This window comes from Bombyx mandarina, chromosome 20 (genome assembly GCF_030267445.1).
Source record: "Bombyx mandarina strain Sakado chromosome 20, ASM3026744v2".
NCBI classification, from domain to species: domain Eukaryota; kingdom Metazoa; phylum Arthropoda; class Insecta; order Lepidoptera; family Bombycidae; genus Bombyx; species Bombyx mandarina.
Genome location: NC_143226.1, coordinates 11,369,124 through 11,384,451, shown reverse-complemented (window position 1 = coordinate 11,384,451; position 15,328 = coordinate 11,369,124). Strand labels below are relative to the sequence as shown.

Sequence of the window (15,328 nt, the reverse complement as noted above, 5' to 3'; positions counted from 1 at the left end):
TTATTGTCATTATTGTTAGGGAGTCCAACACTCATATAAATATTAGCCTATCCATTAATTACATGTATTTTCTACATGGATACCAAGTCTCAAGTCAATCGGATGCACGGTTCAGTAGTTATAACGGAACATCCGTAAAAGCCACTGTAGATTTATATATTAGTATATAGATTAGTATAGATTATTATAAAGTACTCCTCTCATCGCATAGGCCCATTATGAAATTCTTAGCTTACATTAAAAGCATTAGGCATGTTATCATAATCATGACTTCAGTTACAAAAAAAAATGCAGGTAGAAAGAAAAAAACATTCATTTGACAAATTCTTTATTTTCATAACATTCGCACTCGCAGCGATAACAATTGTTTAATTACAAAGCTTGGAATGTTTGAATCGTATCTTTATAGTCATAAGATCGGATATCGACTGACAATTAAACGGAATCTGTGTCAGCTTTTAAGTCGTTTTTATAGTATCTTCAAGTCTTATAATTTTTTTTTATTGCTTACATGGGTGCACGAGCTCACAGCCCACCTGATGTTAAGTGGTTACTGGAACCCATAGACATCTACAACGTAAATGCGCCACCTACCTTGAGGTATAAGTGCTAAGGTCTCAAGTATAGTTACAACGGCTGCTACGCCCTTCAAACCGAAACGCATTACTGCTTCACGACAGAAATAGGCAGGGTGGTGGTACCTACCCGCGCGGACTCTCAAGAGGTCCTACCACCATTAAAATGAAAACATCTGAAAATCTGGCGAAATCGTGCAATTTTAGCAACCTTTATGTTTACTGATAACGAATATACAACAAATTGTGACGTCAAAATATTTGATTTCGCCCAGAGTTTATTAATATTCGATCACATACCGACTTACACGACATTACCAGAATAATCGACTACCTTACGGCAGTGTTACCTTAGATTAAAGTAACAAAAACAAACTGCTTGTCCTTCAAAACGAAACATTGACACATAAAAAATGAACACTAGTTAAGCAATTACATAACTCAATATAAATTATTTATTGAAAAAAAATATAAATAGCTTTTACTTTGAATCAAAAATTCAATAAACAAAATCAAAAATTCTGATAATGAATGAAAGCTCACATGATCATTACCAGAAGACAAACAGGCTTAGCTCAGATTCCTTCCTGAAGTAACAACGCTTTAAAAGCAGAGCAGGGCTTTAAAAGAAATATAAAAACAATTTTTTTTTCTTAAATATGTGAATTACATACTTTTTCAAATACTTCATGCTTTAATGAATTACTTCACATTTTAACCATATTAGTACTTATGTGTAAGATGACAAGAAAATGTGATTTGTTGTTAAAATTTCAGATCTGTTTCTTGTTTTTACTCTTACCAGTGAATATATCCAACCCGTCGGATCATCAACTCGCCTCACACCCCATATTACTTCAGGAGAAATCTCAGAGTACAATCTCAGACTATGTTTGTAAACTCGATCGATCCATTTTGTTATACAAATATGTACTGTGATAAAATAAAAACTTTAATTGACTTTTTACGGAATGTTCAACTAGTCTGATATTTCATTTTATTTAATAACCACGCTTTTGCTACAACTACGTAGGTAATTGATTATTTAATTTTTTTACTAAAACCTTGACAACTATTTTTCATTTTACTATCAGTCAAAATTTATTAATACTATATTTAAATACGTTTTTCTTTATTGGCGTTCACTTATATGTTATTGCGAATGCAAAATAATTTCGGAATTAATATTAATGTCATGGCTCGGACATCACGGAATTTAATACAAAAATGTTCAGAATTTTCTCAGTATTTTTTCGTGATCTTTACGAGAGGAAACAGATGATCCAAGTTACCTTCTTTATTGAGCGCTTCAACAAAACTGACTCACAAGTCCATATTGAGCGATTTTCGTATTAAATATGTAGCAGTATCAAGTTTTGTTACTCGAAATATCCATTCAATGTCCTCAATTAATCTTGAGCTTAAATTAGAACGTTTATAACTTTAATGTAATCATTATACAAAAAAACGATTGTAGAAGCTTAAAAGTTCATCAAAAGTTCATCAGTCTAGTTGAAATAATTAGGAACTCTTAGATTTCATATCCTGTGCTTATAAATGAATTTCACACTAATCATATGTTGCAACAATATCAGTTTTTATGGACATAAACCGATTTTCATCTTTAGTAGATTTTAAGGAAACCTCCGCTTTCTGAAAGATTTTGAAAATCAAATACGTCCTTAGTTTAAATTTCGCACACACTTTTTGCACACTTATTGTCCTCAAAAGTTTTTAAGATTCCAAACCTGAATAGATGCAATGCTTGATTACTACCAAATAAAAAATACTATTGATTTCTTATAATTTTAGTCGTTTTTGTCCTATTTGTACAGAAATCAACTTCGTAACGTTTCGTACTATCACTATTTAACTTAAAATACTTTTGTATAACACATACCTACGAATAACACATAATTATATGGTAATAACAAATAAGCGAAAGGTATATTTAGATGACACGATCTTTAACTACAAGAATGATGATTACATATCGACGCTTGAAAGGCAAACGTGACTAAGCGACAATAACTGATTTGTACATAAATGTACCTCGTCGCTTAGTCATTTATGATAGGCAATAACCATATTCGATGCGCAATAAAAATATATTTCTAGGTGTATTAAAATCATTTCAATCGTACAGCTACTAGCTAGATTCTACTACAGTTAGATTCGTTAAAATAAATTTTGTTTTCAGGTATTTCAACTTTAAATTAGTCTACTGTAAAGTTCACGCATTGTCGCTTAGTCACGTTTGCCTATCAAGCGTCGATATGAAAACTAAGATTTACTACTATAGGTAAAATCTAAGATAAGAGACTAATGAATAGTTGATGAACTTCAAACGCTTGACTTAAAACGAACTAAATCCACAACATTTTCCTACAGCACACGAACTCAGTTTAACACAACAACTAACATTTTTAAAGACAATAACAAGTGAAATTTAAGTTCGAAGCAATTAAAAAGAAACTCAGCTAATCAGAGACGGAATATTAAATATGCGGACGGTACCAGTGGACTAAGAAGCTGTGCTTTAAAACTATGTCTATTAATATCTTAACTCTTTATTATGGCATTCAATTTGTTGCGAGATAATCCTATTTTCATGGGCACTTCCTAGAATTAGGTTAGTCTGTTAAGAGCAGCTTTAGGCTTAACACGCCCTCAAATTCGTATGAAGAGAGATTCAAATTATTTATTGGAACGAAGTTCCTTATCGCGCGTTGTGAAAGGGAGCTAGACGGAAAAAATTCTTACGAAAAGTTATCACGACACTTTTTAGATCCGTCATTCTGACCAATCAACGTGTAGGCGTTTATCGCGTGACATTGCTCGTATCCGATTGGTCCGCGTAATGAGTAAAGTTTCTCGAGATAGCGTTTCAACAATAGTAATTTAGTTCATAGTATTGTTTTTTCTTCTTCATAATGCAGTAATATATTATTACAACTTAAAAAAAAAATTACAATTCCTTCACTAATTAATCGAAAGGAACTTCGTTCCATCCGGGTGTCCCTTGACACCTCTGAAGTTTTGTAGTTCTAAATTTTATTAAGTACTAGACGCTGTCAGCTAAACAGTTGTTCAAAGTACCTTCCAAGTGGAACTCATGAGTTCTCTATCAGAAATAGACGAGGCAGCGACAAACCTCCGTGCGGGCTCACAGTTCGCCTTGCCACAGCGAATTACGGAAATTTATAATTTTTCTGGACTTGTTTTCTTATTACACGGTGTTATTTTATATATTTACGTAAATACTACACTACTGTAAAAATAATTTAACACTAAAAACTTTAACGAGATCAATTTGAATATTTCATTTATATTTAAAGTATTAATTATGGCTAATGTCGTTCAAATTATTAATCACTAAATAAAACTTAAATATTCACACAACTAACCGAACACAAACCAGCGCTTCTCTCTAAGACAGTGATTCTCAACCACTGTTCCGCGGCACTTTTGTGTGCCGCCAAATTTTGCGAATATATAATAATTTTAATATTATTAAATTATATCATTTTAAAAGAAAAATATTTTAAACATGAATATATATTTAAATCCACAAAAAAAATATTATAGTATATTTTAGTTTATTTCGTATATTAAAATTTTTTGATAAACTATTTATGCAGAGTGTTGTAGTAAGTAAATAATTTTTATCTTTTTTTTTGTGTGCCGCCAAATTTTGAAATCGTTAAATATGTGCCGCAACAAAAAAAAAGGTTGAGAATCACTGCTCTAAGAGAATACATCAACATAAAACGTATTGTATATTGACGATATAATTAAACTAAGCATTCGTATTGTAACTCTAAACAAATCGATGTAAAATGAATTTAAGAAGTGTTAGTCAATCGTGGATTCCTGGGACACTGCATAAGATGCCGTTGCCAGGGCAGATCCCGGGCCAGCACGTTCGTGAGGCAGTACGGGCATTTCCACTCGTCCATGCCAAGCGCTGTCGAGAAAAAATACTCTAACAATATCTCGACGTCAAAGCCAAAGGATTAGTGATGCCAGGTATTACGAATCGTTTGACATTTTATAAATTTTATTAAAGTCCAAAAAAAATGTTTTTATCGCTTAGATCGGTGGACGATCTCACAGCCCACCTGTTGTTAAGTGATTACTGGAGCCCATAGATATCTACGACGTAAATGCGCCACCCACCTTGAGATATAAGTTCTAAGATCTCAAGTATAGTTACAACGGCTGCCCTACCCTTCAAACCGAAACGCTTTACTGCTTCACGGCAGAAATAGGGAGGGCATTCCGATAGAGGCACCCGTCACGTGCGGACGTGCTCATCGACCACTCGATTGCCCGGCCTTTGTTCGCCCGGCTTTTGTTAGCCCGGCCATTGTTCGCGCGGCCTGTGTTCGTGGTACATCTGCCGACCAAGTGTTTTTCCTGGAAGTTTTTATTTGTTTTGTTTCCTTTTGTTATTTCTGTGTTCGTGGTACATCTGCCGACAAACTGTCTTCCTGGAAGTGTTTAATTTTTTTGTTTCTTTTTGTTATATCCGTTTTGTTGTGTTTTTTCTTTGTCCTGTAGTAATCGTGCCGCATCGCCACCTGTGTTCAATAGAACCGCTCAGGTCCGAGAAGTTGGGGCCTCGCCGCAAGGCGAGTGTTTTCTAAGACCCAGGGTAGCCCCACCTGGGCACGTAGCCATCATGGACGCTGTATTTGCGGAATTTCTCCGGCTTCGCTACCCAAAGCTCACTTCCGAGTTTCAGGCCTTCAAGGCCGATCACACCGCGAGCCCTCTCGTGGACTCCGCCAAGCTCGCTGCTCCTGCGTCGCCTGTACCTGCGTGCAAAGCTTCTGCATCGAGCACCGCAGCCTCCGTCGTGCCTGCCGTTCCCGCGTCGCCTATACTGGCGAGTAAAACTGCTGCGTCGTCCGCCGTGGTCACCGTTCCAGCAGCGCGATCATCCGCGGCCTCCGTCGCGCCCTCCAAAATACCTACTCGTAGGTCACCTGCGCCCGCCTCCTCGTCCTCCGACTCTGACTCGGAGATGGAGGTCGACCTCGCCCCCGCCTCATCGACGGATGGATTCACCCTGGTGCAAAAGGGTAAGAAGCGTGCCGCGGAGTCTCGAGCTCCCGCGGCCGCTAAAATTAGCAAAGCCGCGAACGCGTCACGCCCCCGCCCTCAGACTCCCGTTGCGCCTCCAGCCCGTGCCACTCCGTCGCCGCGTCCGGTGGCACAAAATAAAACCCAGACCCCTCCCCCGGTAATCCTTCAAGAGAAGGCAGCTTGGGAACGAGTTTCCCTGGCCCTTAAGGCCAAAAATATCAATTTCACGAATGCCCGTAACCTCGCGAACGGCATTCAAATTAAGGTTCGAACACCCGACGACCATAGGGCCCTCTCTTCTTACCTCCGTAAGGAGCGTATAAGTTTCCACACGTATACGCTCCAGGAGGAGCGCGAACTCCGTGTCGTTATACGTGGCATCCCTAAAGAGTTGGATGCCGAGCTCGTTAAGGCCGACCTTCTCGAACAAGGCCTACCGGTTAACTCCGTACACCGCATGCATACAGGCCGCGGGAGGGAGCCATATAATATGGTTCTCGTCGCCCTCCAGCCTACCCCCGAGGGTAAGCAAATATTCAACATCCGAACGGTCTGTAGCCTTTCCGGAATCGCAGTCGAAACCCCACACAAGAAAGGCACACCTAGCCAGTGCCATAACTGCCAATTATACGGGCATTCTTCCCGTAACTGTCACGCGCGCCCCCGATGCGTCAAGTGCTTAGGCGATCACGCCACGGCCCTATGCACTCGCGATCAAAAAACCGCGACGGAACCGCCTAGCTGCGTCCTGTGTCGAACACAGGGTCACCCCGCAAATTACCGCGGATGCCCCCGAGCCCCTAAAATAAATCGACGCGTCGCCCGCCAAAACCGCCTCCGAGCTTCCGGCCCAGACATCAAAGCCTCGGCACCCTCTGTGTCGCAGGCTAAGCCAGCGTTCGTTCCGGCGCCGGTGCCCAGTGTCTCGGCCTGGGCGAAACCGCTGCCGTACACGAATACGGCTACAACTCCCTCCTCCGCGATTCGTCCCGCCCCCGCAACTCGTCCTTCTCCCGCGACTTGCCCTCCGACCGCGTCCGACAATCTCGCTTTAGCGATCGACTTCTTTCAGTCGATCAACTTTGAGCGCGTTAACGCTTTGGGCGACGCCATTCGCGCTGCCTCCACTGCACAACACTTTATCGCCGTTGTGCAAGAATACGCCGACGTATACGCGTCATTAAATACGTACGTCCTCCCCTCACTCCGCCGGTAATCAATGGCGTATATAAGTAGAATAAAGCCCCTATCCGTAACGATAGGATTTTTTAACGCTTACGGTCTCGCAAATCAACGTGATCAGGTTTCTGACTTTTTGCGTGACCATCAAATTGATATATTTTTAGTGCAGGAGACCCTACTTAAGCCCGCGCGCCGTGACCCTAAAATCGCGAACTATAACATGGTCAGGAACGACAGGCTCTCTGCTCGTGGTGGTGGCACCGTCATTTACTATAGAAGAGCCTTGCATTGCGTCCCGCTCGATCCTCCCGCGCTCGCTAATATCGAAGCATCAGTGTGCCGAATCTCACTGACGGGACACGCGCCGATCGTTATCGCGTCCGTTTATCTTCCACCGGATAAGATCGTTCTAAGCAGTGATATCGAGGCGCTGCTCGGCATGGGAAGCTCTGTCATTCTGGCGGGCGACCTTAATTGTAAACACGTCAGGTGGAACTCGCACACCACAACCCCGAATGGCAGACGGCTTGACGCGTTAGTCGATGATCTCGCCTTCGATATCGTCGCTCCGCTAACCCCGACTCACTACCCGCTAAATATCGCGCATCGCCCGGATATACTCGACATAGCGTTATTAAAAAACGTAACTCTGCGCTTACACTCGATCGAAGTAGTTTCAGAGTTAGATTCAGACCATCGTGCCGTCGTTATGAAGCTCGGTCGCGCTCCCGATTCCGTTCCCGTCACGAGGACTGTGGTGGATTGGCACACGCTGGGCGTCAGCCTGGCTGAATCTGATCCACCATCGCTCCCGTTTAGCCCAGACTCTACCCCGTCTTCTCAGGATACCGCTGAAGCCATAGACATCTTAACGTCACACATCACCTCGACATTAGATAGGTCATCGAAACAAGTTGTAGCGGAGGACTTCCTTCACCGCTTCAAATTGTCCGACGATATTAGGGAGCTCCTAAGAGCTAAGAACGCCTCAATACGCGCCTACGACAGGTATCCTACCGCGGAAAATCGTATTCGAATGCGTGCCCTACAACGCGACGTAAAGTCTCGCATCGCCGAAGTCCGAGATGCCAGATGGTCTGATTTCTTAGAAGGACTCGCGCCCTCCCAAAGGTCTTACTACCGCTTAGCTCGTACTCTCAAATCGGATATGGTAGTAACTATGCCCCCCCTCGTAGGCCCCTCAGGCGGAGTCGCGGCGTTCGATGATGACGAAAAAGCAGAGCTGCTGGCCGATACATTGCAAACCCAGTGTACGCCCAGCACTCAATCCGTGGACCCTGTTCATGTAGAATTAGTAGACAGTGAGGTAGAACGCAGAGCCTCCTTGCCACCCTCGGATGCGTTACCACCCGTCACCCCGATGGAAGTTAAAGACTTGATCAAAGACCTACATCCTCGCAAGGCTCCCGGTTCCGATGGTATATCCAACCGCGTTATTAAACTTCTACCCGTCCAAATCATCGTGATGTTGGCATCTATTTTCAATGCCGCTATGGCGAACTGTATCTTTCCCACGGTGTGGAAAGAAGCGGACGTTATCGGCATACATAAACCCGGTAAACCAAAAAATCATCCGACGAGCTACCGCCCGATTAGCCTCCTCTAGGCAAACTGTATGAGCGTCTGCTCTACAAACGCCTCAGAGACTTCGTCTCATCCAAGGGCATTCTCATCGATGAACAATTCGGATTCCGTACAAATCACTCATGCGTTCAACAGGTGCACCGCCTCACGGAGCACATTCTTGTGGGGCTCAATCGACCGAAACCGTTATACACGGGAGCTCTCTTCTTCGACGTCGCAAAAGCGTTCGACAAAGTCTGGCACAACGGTTTGATTTTCAAACTATTCAACATGGGCGTGCCGGATAGTCTCGTGCTCATCATACGGGACTTCTTGTCGAACCGCTCTTTTCGATATCGAGTCGAGGGAACCCGCTCCTCCCCACGAACTCTCACAGCTGGAGTCCCGCAAGGCTCTGTCCTCTCACCCCTCCTATTTAGCTTATTCGTTAACGATATTCCCCGGTCGCCGTCGACCCATTTAGCTTTATTCGCCGACGACACGACTGTTTACTATTCCAGTAGAAACAAGTCCCTAATCGCGAAGAAGCTTCAGAGCGCAGCCCTAGCCCTAGGACAGTGGTTCCGAAAATGGCGCATAGACATCAACCCAGCGAAAAGTACTGCGGTGCTATTTCAGAGGGGAAGCTCCACACGGATTTCCTCCCGTATTAGGAGGAGGAATCTCACACCCCCGATTACTCTCTTTAGTCAATCCATACCCTGGGCCAGGAAGGTCAAGTACCTGGGCGTTACCCTGGATGCATCGATGACATTCCGCCCGCATATAAAATCAGTCCGTGACCGTGCCGCGTTTATTCTCGGTAGACTCTACCCCATGATCTGTAAGCGGAGTAAAATGTCCCTTCGGAACAAGGTGACACTTTACAAAACTTGCATAAGGCCCGTCATGACTTACGCGAGTGTGGTGTTCGCTCACGCGGCCCGCACACACATAGACACCCTTCAATCTCTACAATCCCGCTTTTGCAGGTTAGCCGTCGGAGCTCCGTGGTTCGTGAGGAACGTTGACCTACACGACGACTTGGGCCTCGAATCTATCCAGAAATACATGAAGTCAGCGTCGGAACGGTACTTCGATAAGGCTATGCGTCATGATAATCGCCTTATCGTAGCCGCCGCTGACTACTCCCCGAATCCTGATCATGCAGGAGCCAGTCACCGTCGACGCCCTAGACACGTCCTTACGGATCCCTCAGATCCAATAACGTTTGCACTAGACGCCTTCAGCTCTAGGAGCAGGCTTAGGGACCTCGGTAACCGTACTCGTCGAACTCGACAAAGAGTTCGCCGTGCAACCTAACCCATGAATCAGCTCGCTGAGTTTCTCGCCGGATCTTCTCAGCGGGTCGCGATTCCGATCCGGTAGTAGATTCATTCGCGAAGCAGCTACTCTTGAGTTGTTAGGTCTCCTTCGGAGGCGCTCGGGTAGCTGTTAGCAAATCCCACCCCTCCTGGCTGAGCCTTTGCTCGCCCACCTGTCCTGGTGAAACTGAAAAGGCCTCCGGGCCACCAGTAATCCTTCAATCATAAAAAAAAAAAAAAAATAGGGAGGGCGGTGGTACCTACCCGTGCGGACTCACAAGAGGTCCTACCGCCAGTAAGATTCAAGAATAAGCTAAACAATTACACAAACATGCGTGAATTGTTCTGGAATTAACCACAGTATTTCCTGAGCGGATACGTACTTATTCAAACGAAGCTTAGGAGAAGTCTAAAGTGAGCAGAGGCTAGCTGATATCCATGACCGACGACAACTACTCACCAGTAGATGACTTCTTATCCCTAGTGTCAATAAAAAACTTGATCTTTTTTTATTGCTAGGTGGAAGAGCTCACGCTCTATCCGGTCCCTGCCCCACCCATCTAAGCAATAAAAAAAAATTAACAAAAATCTACTTACGGTAACAATTAACATGATAGTCACTGTCTTCTACCCTCAACGCGGCGCCACATTTCTGACAAACCTTCCAGCTGCCCTCGCTGATTGTGCACTCCTCTGGAACAGTAAACAATTAAGTGAAGTGAGTGAAACAGGAGATCCCCTTCAAAAATAGCAAACCAAACTAACAACTATTCAAACCTAACAAATTAAATATTTCTTACATCCTCTTGACTCTAATCAGGATATTAGAGCGAAATTATAAAATCATTATATTATCATCGGGTCTTGATGCGTGTAATGACTTTCAAAGATTCCGTTACATAAAAACATGATGAATACGAATCTAATAAAAGCCTGTTGAAATGTGTCATTACATTAATGCCATTTTACTTAGAGATTAAGGAGCGGAGTCGAAAAAAGTGAAGGGGACTTAACTTTGGAGCTCCTAAGAAGTCATACAGTAACCTATATGTACAGTTATTTATATGGGTATATACCTGCCTAAGTTCCTCTACTCTTCCTAACATTTCGAGTACTGATGGTAGAGCATCAGTTCTGAACACTAACAGAATGACTACTTTTTTTTTTCTTCTAAATTTCTACGAGGCTATTTCAGCTTCTCCTTAACGTGTAGGTGAGCTCACGGGGCTCAAACCGGAGTGTTGCTAACACTGGTCCTAGCAAGAGCCGTGCTTCGTAGAATCTACCACCGGATCCGAAACGCCCATTGAGAAGATCAGCAAAAATATCAGTGGGCTGGCAGAGCTAGATGGTTGTTATGGCAATTGAAAATGCGACTTCACATCTTAAGCCTGGTGGAAATATTCACTGCAAGACGTCTGTAGGTGTGGCGGTAGACATCACAGAACACAAGATATTTGACCGATGCCTGAATCTCGCTTACAACATTTTCAAGATAAGCTCGCATATATACAAGTTCCGAACAACAACATTCGGACCTGGATTAAGTGTATAATCTATGCGTCGGTCTACCGAGCAATATCACCCGCTCGGTGGAAGATCTTCCCTTTGTCGTCTAAGCCTCTCCGAAGTAGGCTCTCGTCTGACTATCTAAGATTAAAAAATTGCTCACCCAACAAATGATTGTGTAGAGTCCTGGCCTCCAACGCGACTCTACAATGTGGGCAACGCGCTAGCACCACACAGCGCCTCCAGTAGTGGGACTCAAGGGCTTCTGCTCTCACTCTCCTTCCGCACCAAGTGCATGTGGTGCTAAAAACCAATATTTTTTTGTTTAGCTTAGCAGCCCACCTGGTGTTAAGTGGTTACTGGAGCCCATAGACGTCTACAACGTAAATGCGCCACCCACCTTGAGATATGAGTTCTAAGGTATCAAGTATAGTTACAACGGCTGGCCCACCCTTCAAACCGAAAACCAATACTGCTTCACGGCAGAAATAGGCAGGGTGATGGTACCTACCCGTGCGGACTCACAAGAGGTCCTACCTCCAGTAAATTTATCATTTCCCACCACCGCATCTAAAGTTACTAACAACAAAGCCAAATCTTTACCAAAAGTGGCCTCTCTTGTGTTTGTTATTCTTGCGTAGGCGGGAGATAACGCTCACAACCCAATCGATGTTGAAGACGTGAAATGGAAATCTCCAATGCAAAGAATAATCAAGCTGCTTTCAGACAGAGAGAGACTCTGATGGCCGATATATCGCGCATCCCCCGTGCTGTCATCCGCATAGCAATGCATGCCATCAATAGACAGCATGTCATTGATATACAGGATGAAAAGCGTGGGGGAGAGCACCGAGCCTTGTGGAACGCCAGCGTTAATGGTCATGGTATCAGAATTAGCCAATAATATATAGTACAGTACAGTGTGAACGTGTCCATACTAATTTTGGGGCGCGATATTATTGTGCTATGAGTTATATACTATATGCTATTATATCAAAGCGGCTCCATTATGCCACGCTTTAAACTGGAGCACATTACGGTTTTGCGGCAAAAGTAGGCTAATTTAGTAATGCTACCCGTGGGGACTCGCAAGACGACCACCAGTCACAAGTTCCGATATTTCTTAAAAGATTAGGCATAGCGTATTTCAGGAACTCAAACTATGGGGCTTCTATATTATATGTATCGAGTGTTGAGAGGCTATTTGGTTTAAGTGAAATCACGCTTAACACGCGACATTTATCTTTTTTATCAAAGATGCATTTTATTTGGTACTAGCTGACCCGGCAGACTTCGTAGTGCCTCAATCGATAAATAAAAGACCTAAACTTTTATATAGAATAAACTTAAAACAAACAAAAGGAATCCGTCCGACGGGGGACACGTCAAAGGGAAAACAAAATTGTTATTTTTATTTAATTCCGAGAATTTTCATATTTTTATACCTTTTAAACCTTCTCTGGACTTCCACAAATAATTCAAGACCAAAATTAGCCAAATCGGTCAAGCCGTTTTCATGTTATGTCGTGACAACGGAAAACGGGTTTCATTTTTATATATATAGATTAGCATCAACAGTTCGATATTTTTAATTGAACTTCAATTAAGTTGACTCCACTGAAACAGCTGAAGAAGAAGTTGTTTCGTTATGTTTTTGTTGGACGGTTAAATTTGAAGGGATTGGGTTCTTTAGGTGATGAGGGGCTATTTAAAAACACAACTGCTTCATTATTATTATATTGCAGATTGCTTGAACACTTTTACACCATTATACAATTATTATCTTTATATTTTTTATAAAACTATTTCATGTTTCTCTTGCCGTGTCTAGATGAGAAGTAATGACATTTTCTTACGAGAATACAATGATATGTTTTTTTAAACATTTAAAATATTTCTAATATTCGAAATCTAATCAAGTGTCAAGTGTTGCCTGCCATTACATTTAATATACAAACTCAAACAGTTTTCCTAGCTTTGAAACTTTAAATGGCTCCTCCTGTAAAGTTGCTTTATCCAAATAGCCTTCTACCCAAACCCATCAAGGATTAAAGTGACAGCATACTCACTGTAGACCAACACCATCCGGTACAGCGTCACACACGTCTCCGCCTTCATAACCCTCGTAATGATCACCGTGCACTTGTTGTCTTCTACCTGAATTAATCCACAAAAAAAAAATTAAAAACTTTCATTTATCGTAAGAATTTCAAAGCTACTTAAAGATTCCAGACGTACTTTAAACTAACAAATACTAGATTTAACTATCTTTGCTGTTTCTTCGCTATGATGTCCCTTTCTTCAATAATCGTAAGGCTTAAGATAAACAGTGAACTGGTTAAATCCTTACTGTTTCTTGCTTTCATAGGCAAAATCCATCATCAGGTGCACCACCAGATATCTGTCTTGGACAACTATAGATAATCTCCTTAGGTGTCCTAGGCATAATAAAAAGCATGAGGAGTAGTATGGTAGTTTTGGCCACGGGTACTGATGGTTCCTGTCATCTCTGCCATGAAGAAATTGCCTCGTGTTTCGAATGAAATTGGTATCTTAATTGTGCTTCATTTGGACTGCGGTATTTTTTACATATTTTTATTTATTGCTTAGATGAATGGACGAGCTCATAGCCCACCTGGTGTTAAGTGGTTACTGGAGCCCATAGACATCTACGACGTAAATGCACCACCCACCTTGAGACATCAGTTCTAAGTTATCAGTATAGTTACAACGGCTGTCCCACCCTTCAAACCGAAACGCATTAATTACTGCTTCACGGCAGAAATAGGCAGGGTAGAGGTATCGACCCATGCGGACTCACAAGAGGTCCTACCGCCAATAATTACGCAAATTATAATTTTGCGTGTTTGATTTTTATTACACGATTAAGTATTAGGCTTAAATTGGAATTTATCAAAATAGTCTACCTTAATAAGAGTGAATTAAGATATAAAATTGAATGGAAACTTACCTGGGCTATAATACCCACTCTCATCCATCTGACTACCCTCGTCCAAGTGCAGATTCCTAATTGCTCCAACCAGCTTTGGAGAATCCAGAACTTCTCTATAATAATCCGCTTTCACTTTTGGAGAGTCCAAACTTCGGCAATCCGAGTCACAGCGCAGTTCGTTCCTGGACATTTGGGGAGAGTCCGTGGGTAACGAATCCATGCTTCTCACATCATTCTTGGATGTTTTGGGAGATCCTAAGCTGGGCGAATCTCTGTAGTCCAAATGCAGCGGCTCGTAAACCGTGATGGGTCGCTCTTTAAGCTGAAGTTTGGACGGTTCGTGGTCGTAATGGATCATCGAGTGTCGATTCTCTGCGTTCCGATTGGTCCGACGGTAGACAACTTGACTTTGACTGTCCGTCGCGTTCAGACTTGAATTTTCTTGGAAATGCACCTTAAATATTAAGAGTTTGAACTGTATTTATTACTTCCATTATTTTTACTATGGTATTTTTTCTCGGAAATATAGTGTGATGCAGTATGAACTTGTGTTACCTTGCCAATCTATTGTATCTTCAAATACCTAATTACTATACTATACTAAGAGCACATCTGCAGAAATATAGTTACAACACTGACTAATAGACTGTTAAGGCTTCTTTCTTTTTGCCATAAATAAATCTTTAATTAATTAAGATTTAATTTATTCAATCTTTCTTTATTTATCTTGAAGTCGTCGTGGCCTAACGGATAAGACGTCCAGTGCATTCGTGTTGAGCGATGCACCGGTGTTCGAATCTCAGGCGGGTACCAATTTTTCTAATGAAATATGTACTCAACAAATGTTCACGATTGACTTCCACGGTGAAGGAATAACATCGTGTAATAAAAACGAAACCAGTAAAATTATAATTTACGTAATTACTGGTGGTAGGAGCTCTTGTGAGTCCGCGCGGGTGGGTACCACCACCCTGCCTATTTCTGCCATAAAGCATTAATGCGTTTCGGTTTGAAGGGCGGGGCAACCGTTGTAACTATACTTGAGACCTTAGAACTTACATCTCAAGGTGGGTGGCGCATTTACGTTGTAGATAAAAATAAAAAACTCA

The 15,328-nt window shown here is 42.4% G+C and overlaps 1 protein-coding gene across 1 annotated transcript in view; it reads right to left on the bottom strand.

Annotated features, from left to right (window-relative positions):
* Positions 1 to 311: 311 nt before the first annotated feature.
* The window catches only part of LOC114242535 (centrosomal protein of 104 kDa), a 36,091-nt gene continuing 21,074 nt past the window's right edge, over positions 312 to 15,328 (bottom strand). Inside the window, exons 16-20 of the mRNA XM_089736114.1 lie at positions 14,238 to 14,673; positions 13,336 to 13,423; positions 11,430 to 11,569; positions 10,355 to 10,450; positions 312 to 4,542 (exon numbers count right to left, since the gene is read on the bottom strand). Of these exons, the coding sequence (XP_089592240.1) occupies positions 4,421 to 4,542; positions 10,355 to 10,450; positions 11,430 to 11,569; positions 13,336 to 13,423; positions 14,238 to 14,673 (882 nt within the window). The 3' untranslated portion in view covers positions 312 to 4,420. The remainder of the gene's footprint in view (positions 4,543 to 10,354; positions 10,451 to 11,429; positions 11,570 to 13,335; positions 13,424 to 14,237; positions 14,674 to 15,328) is intronic.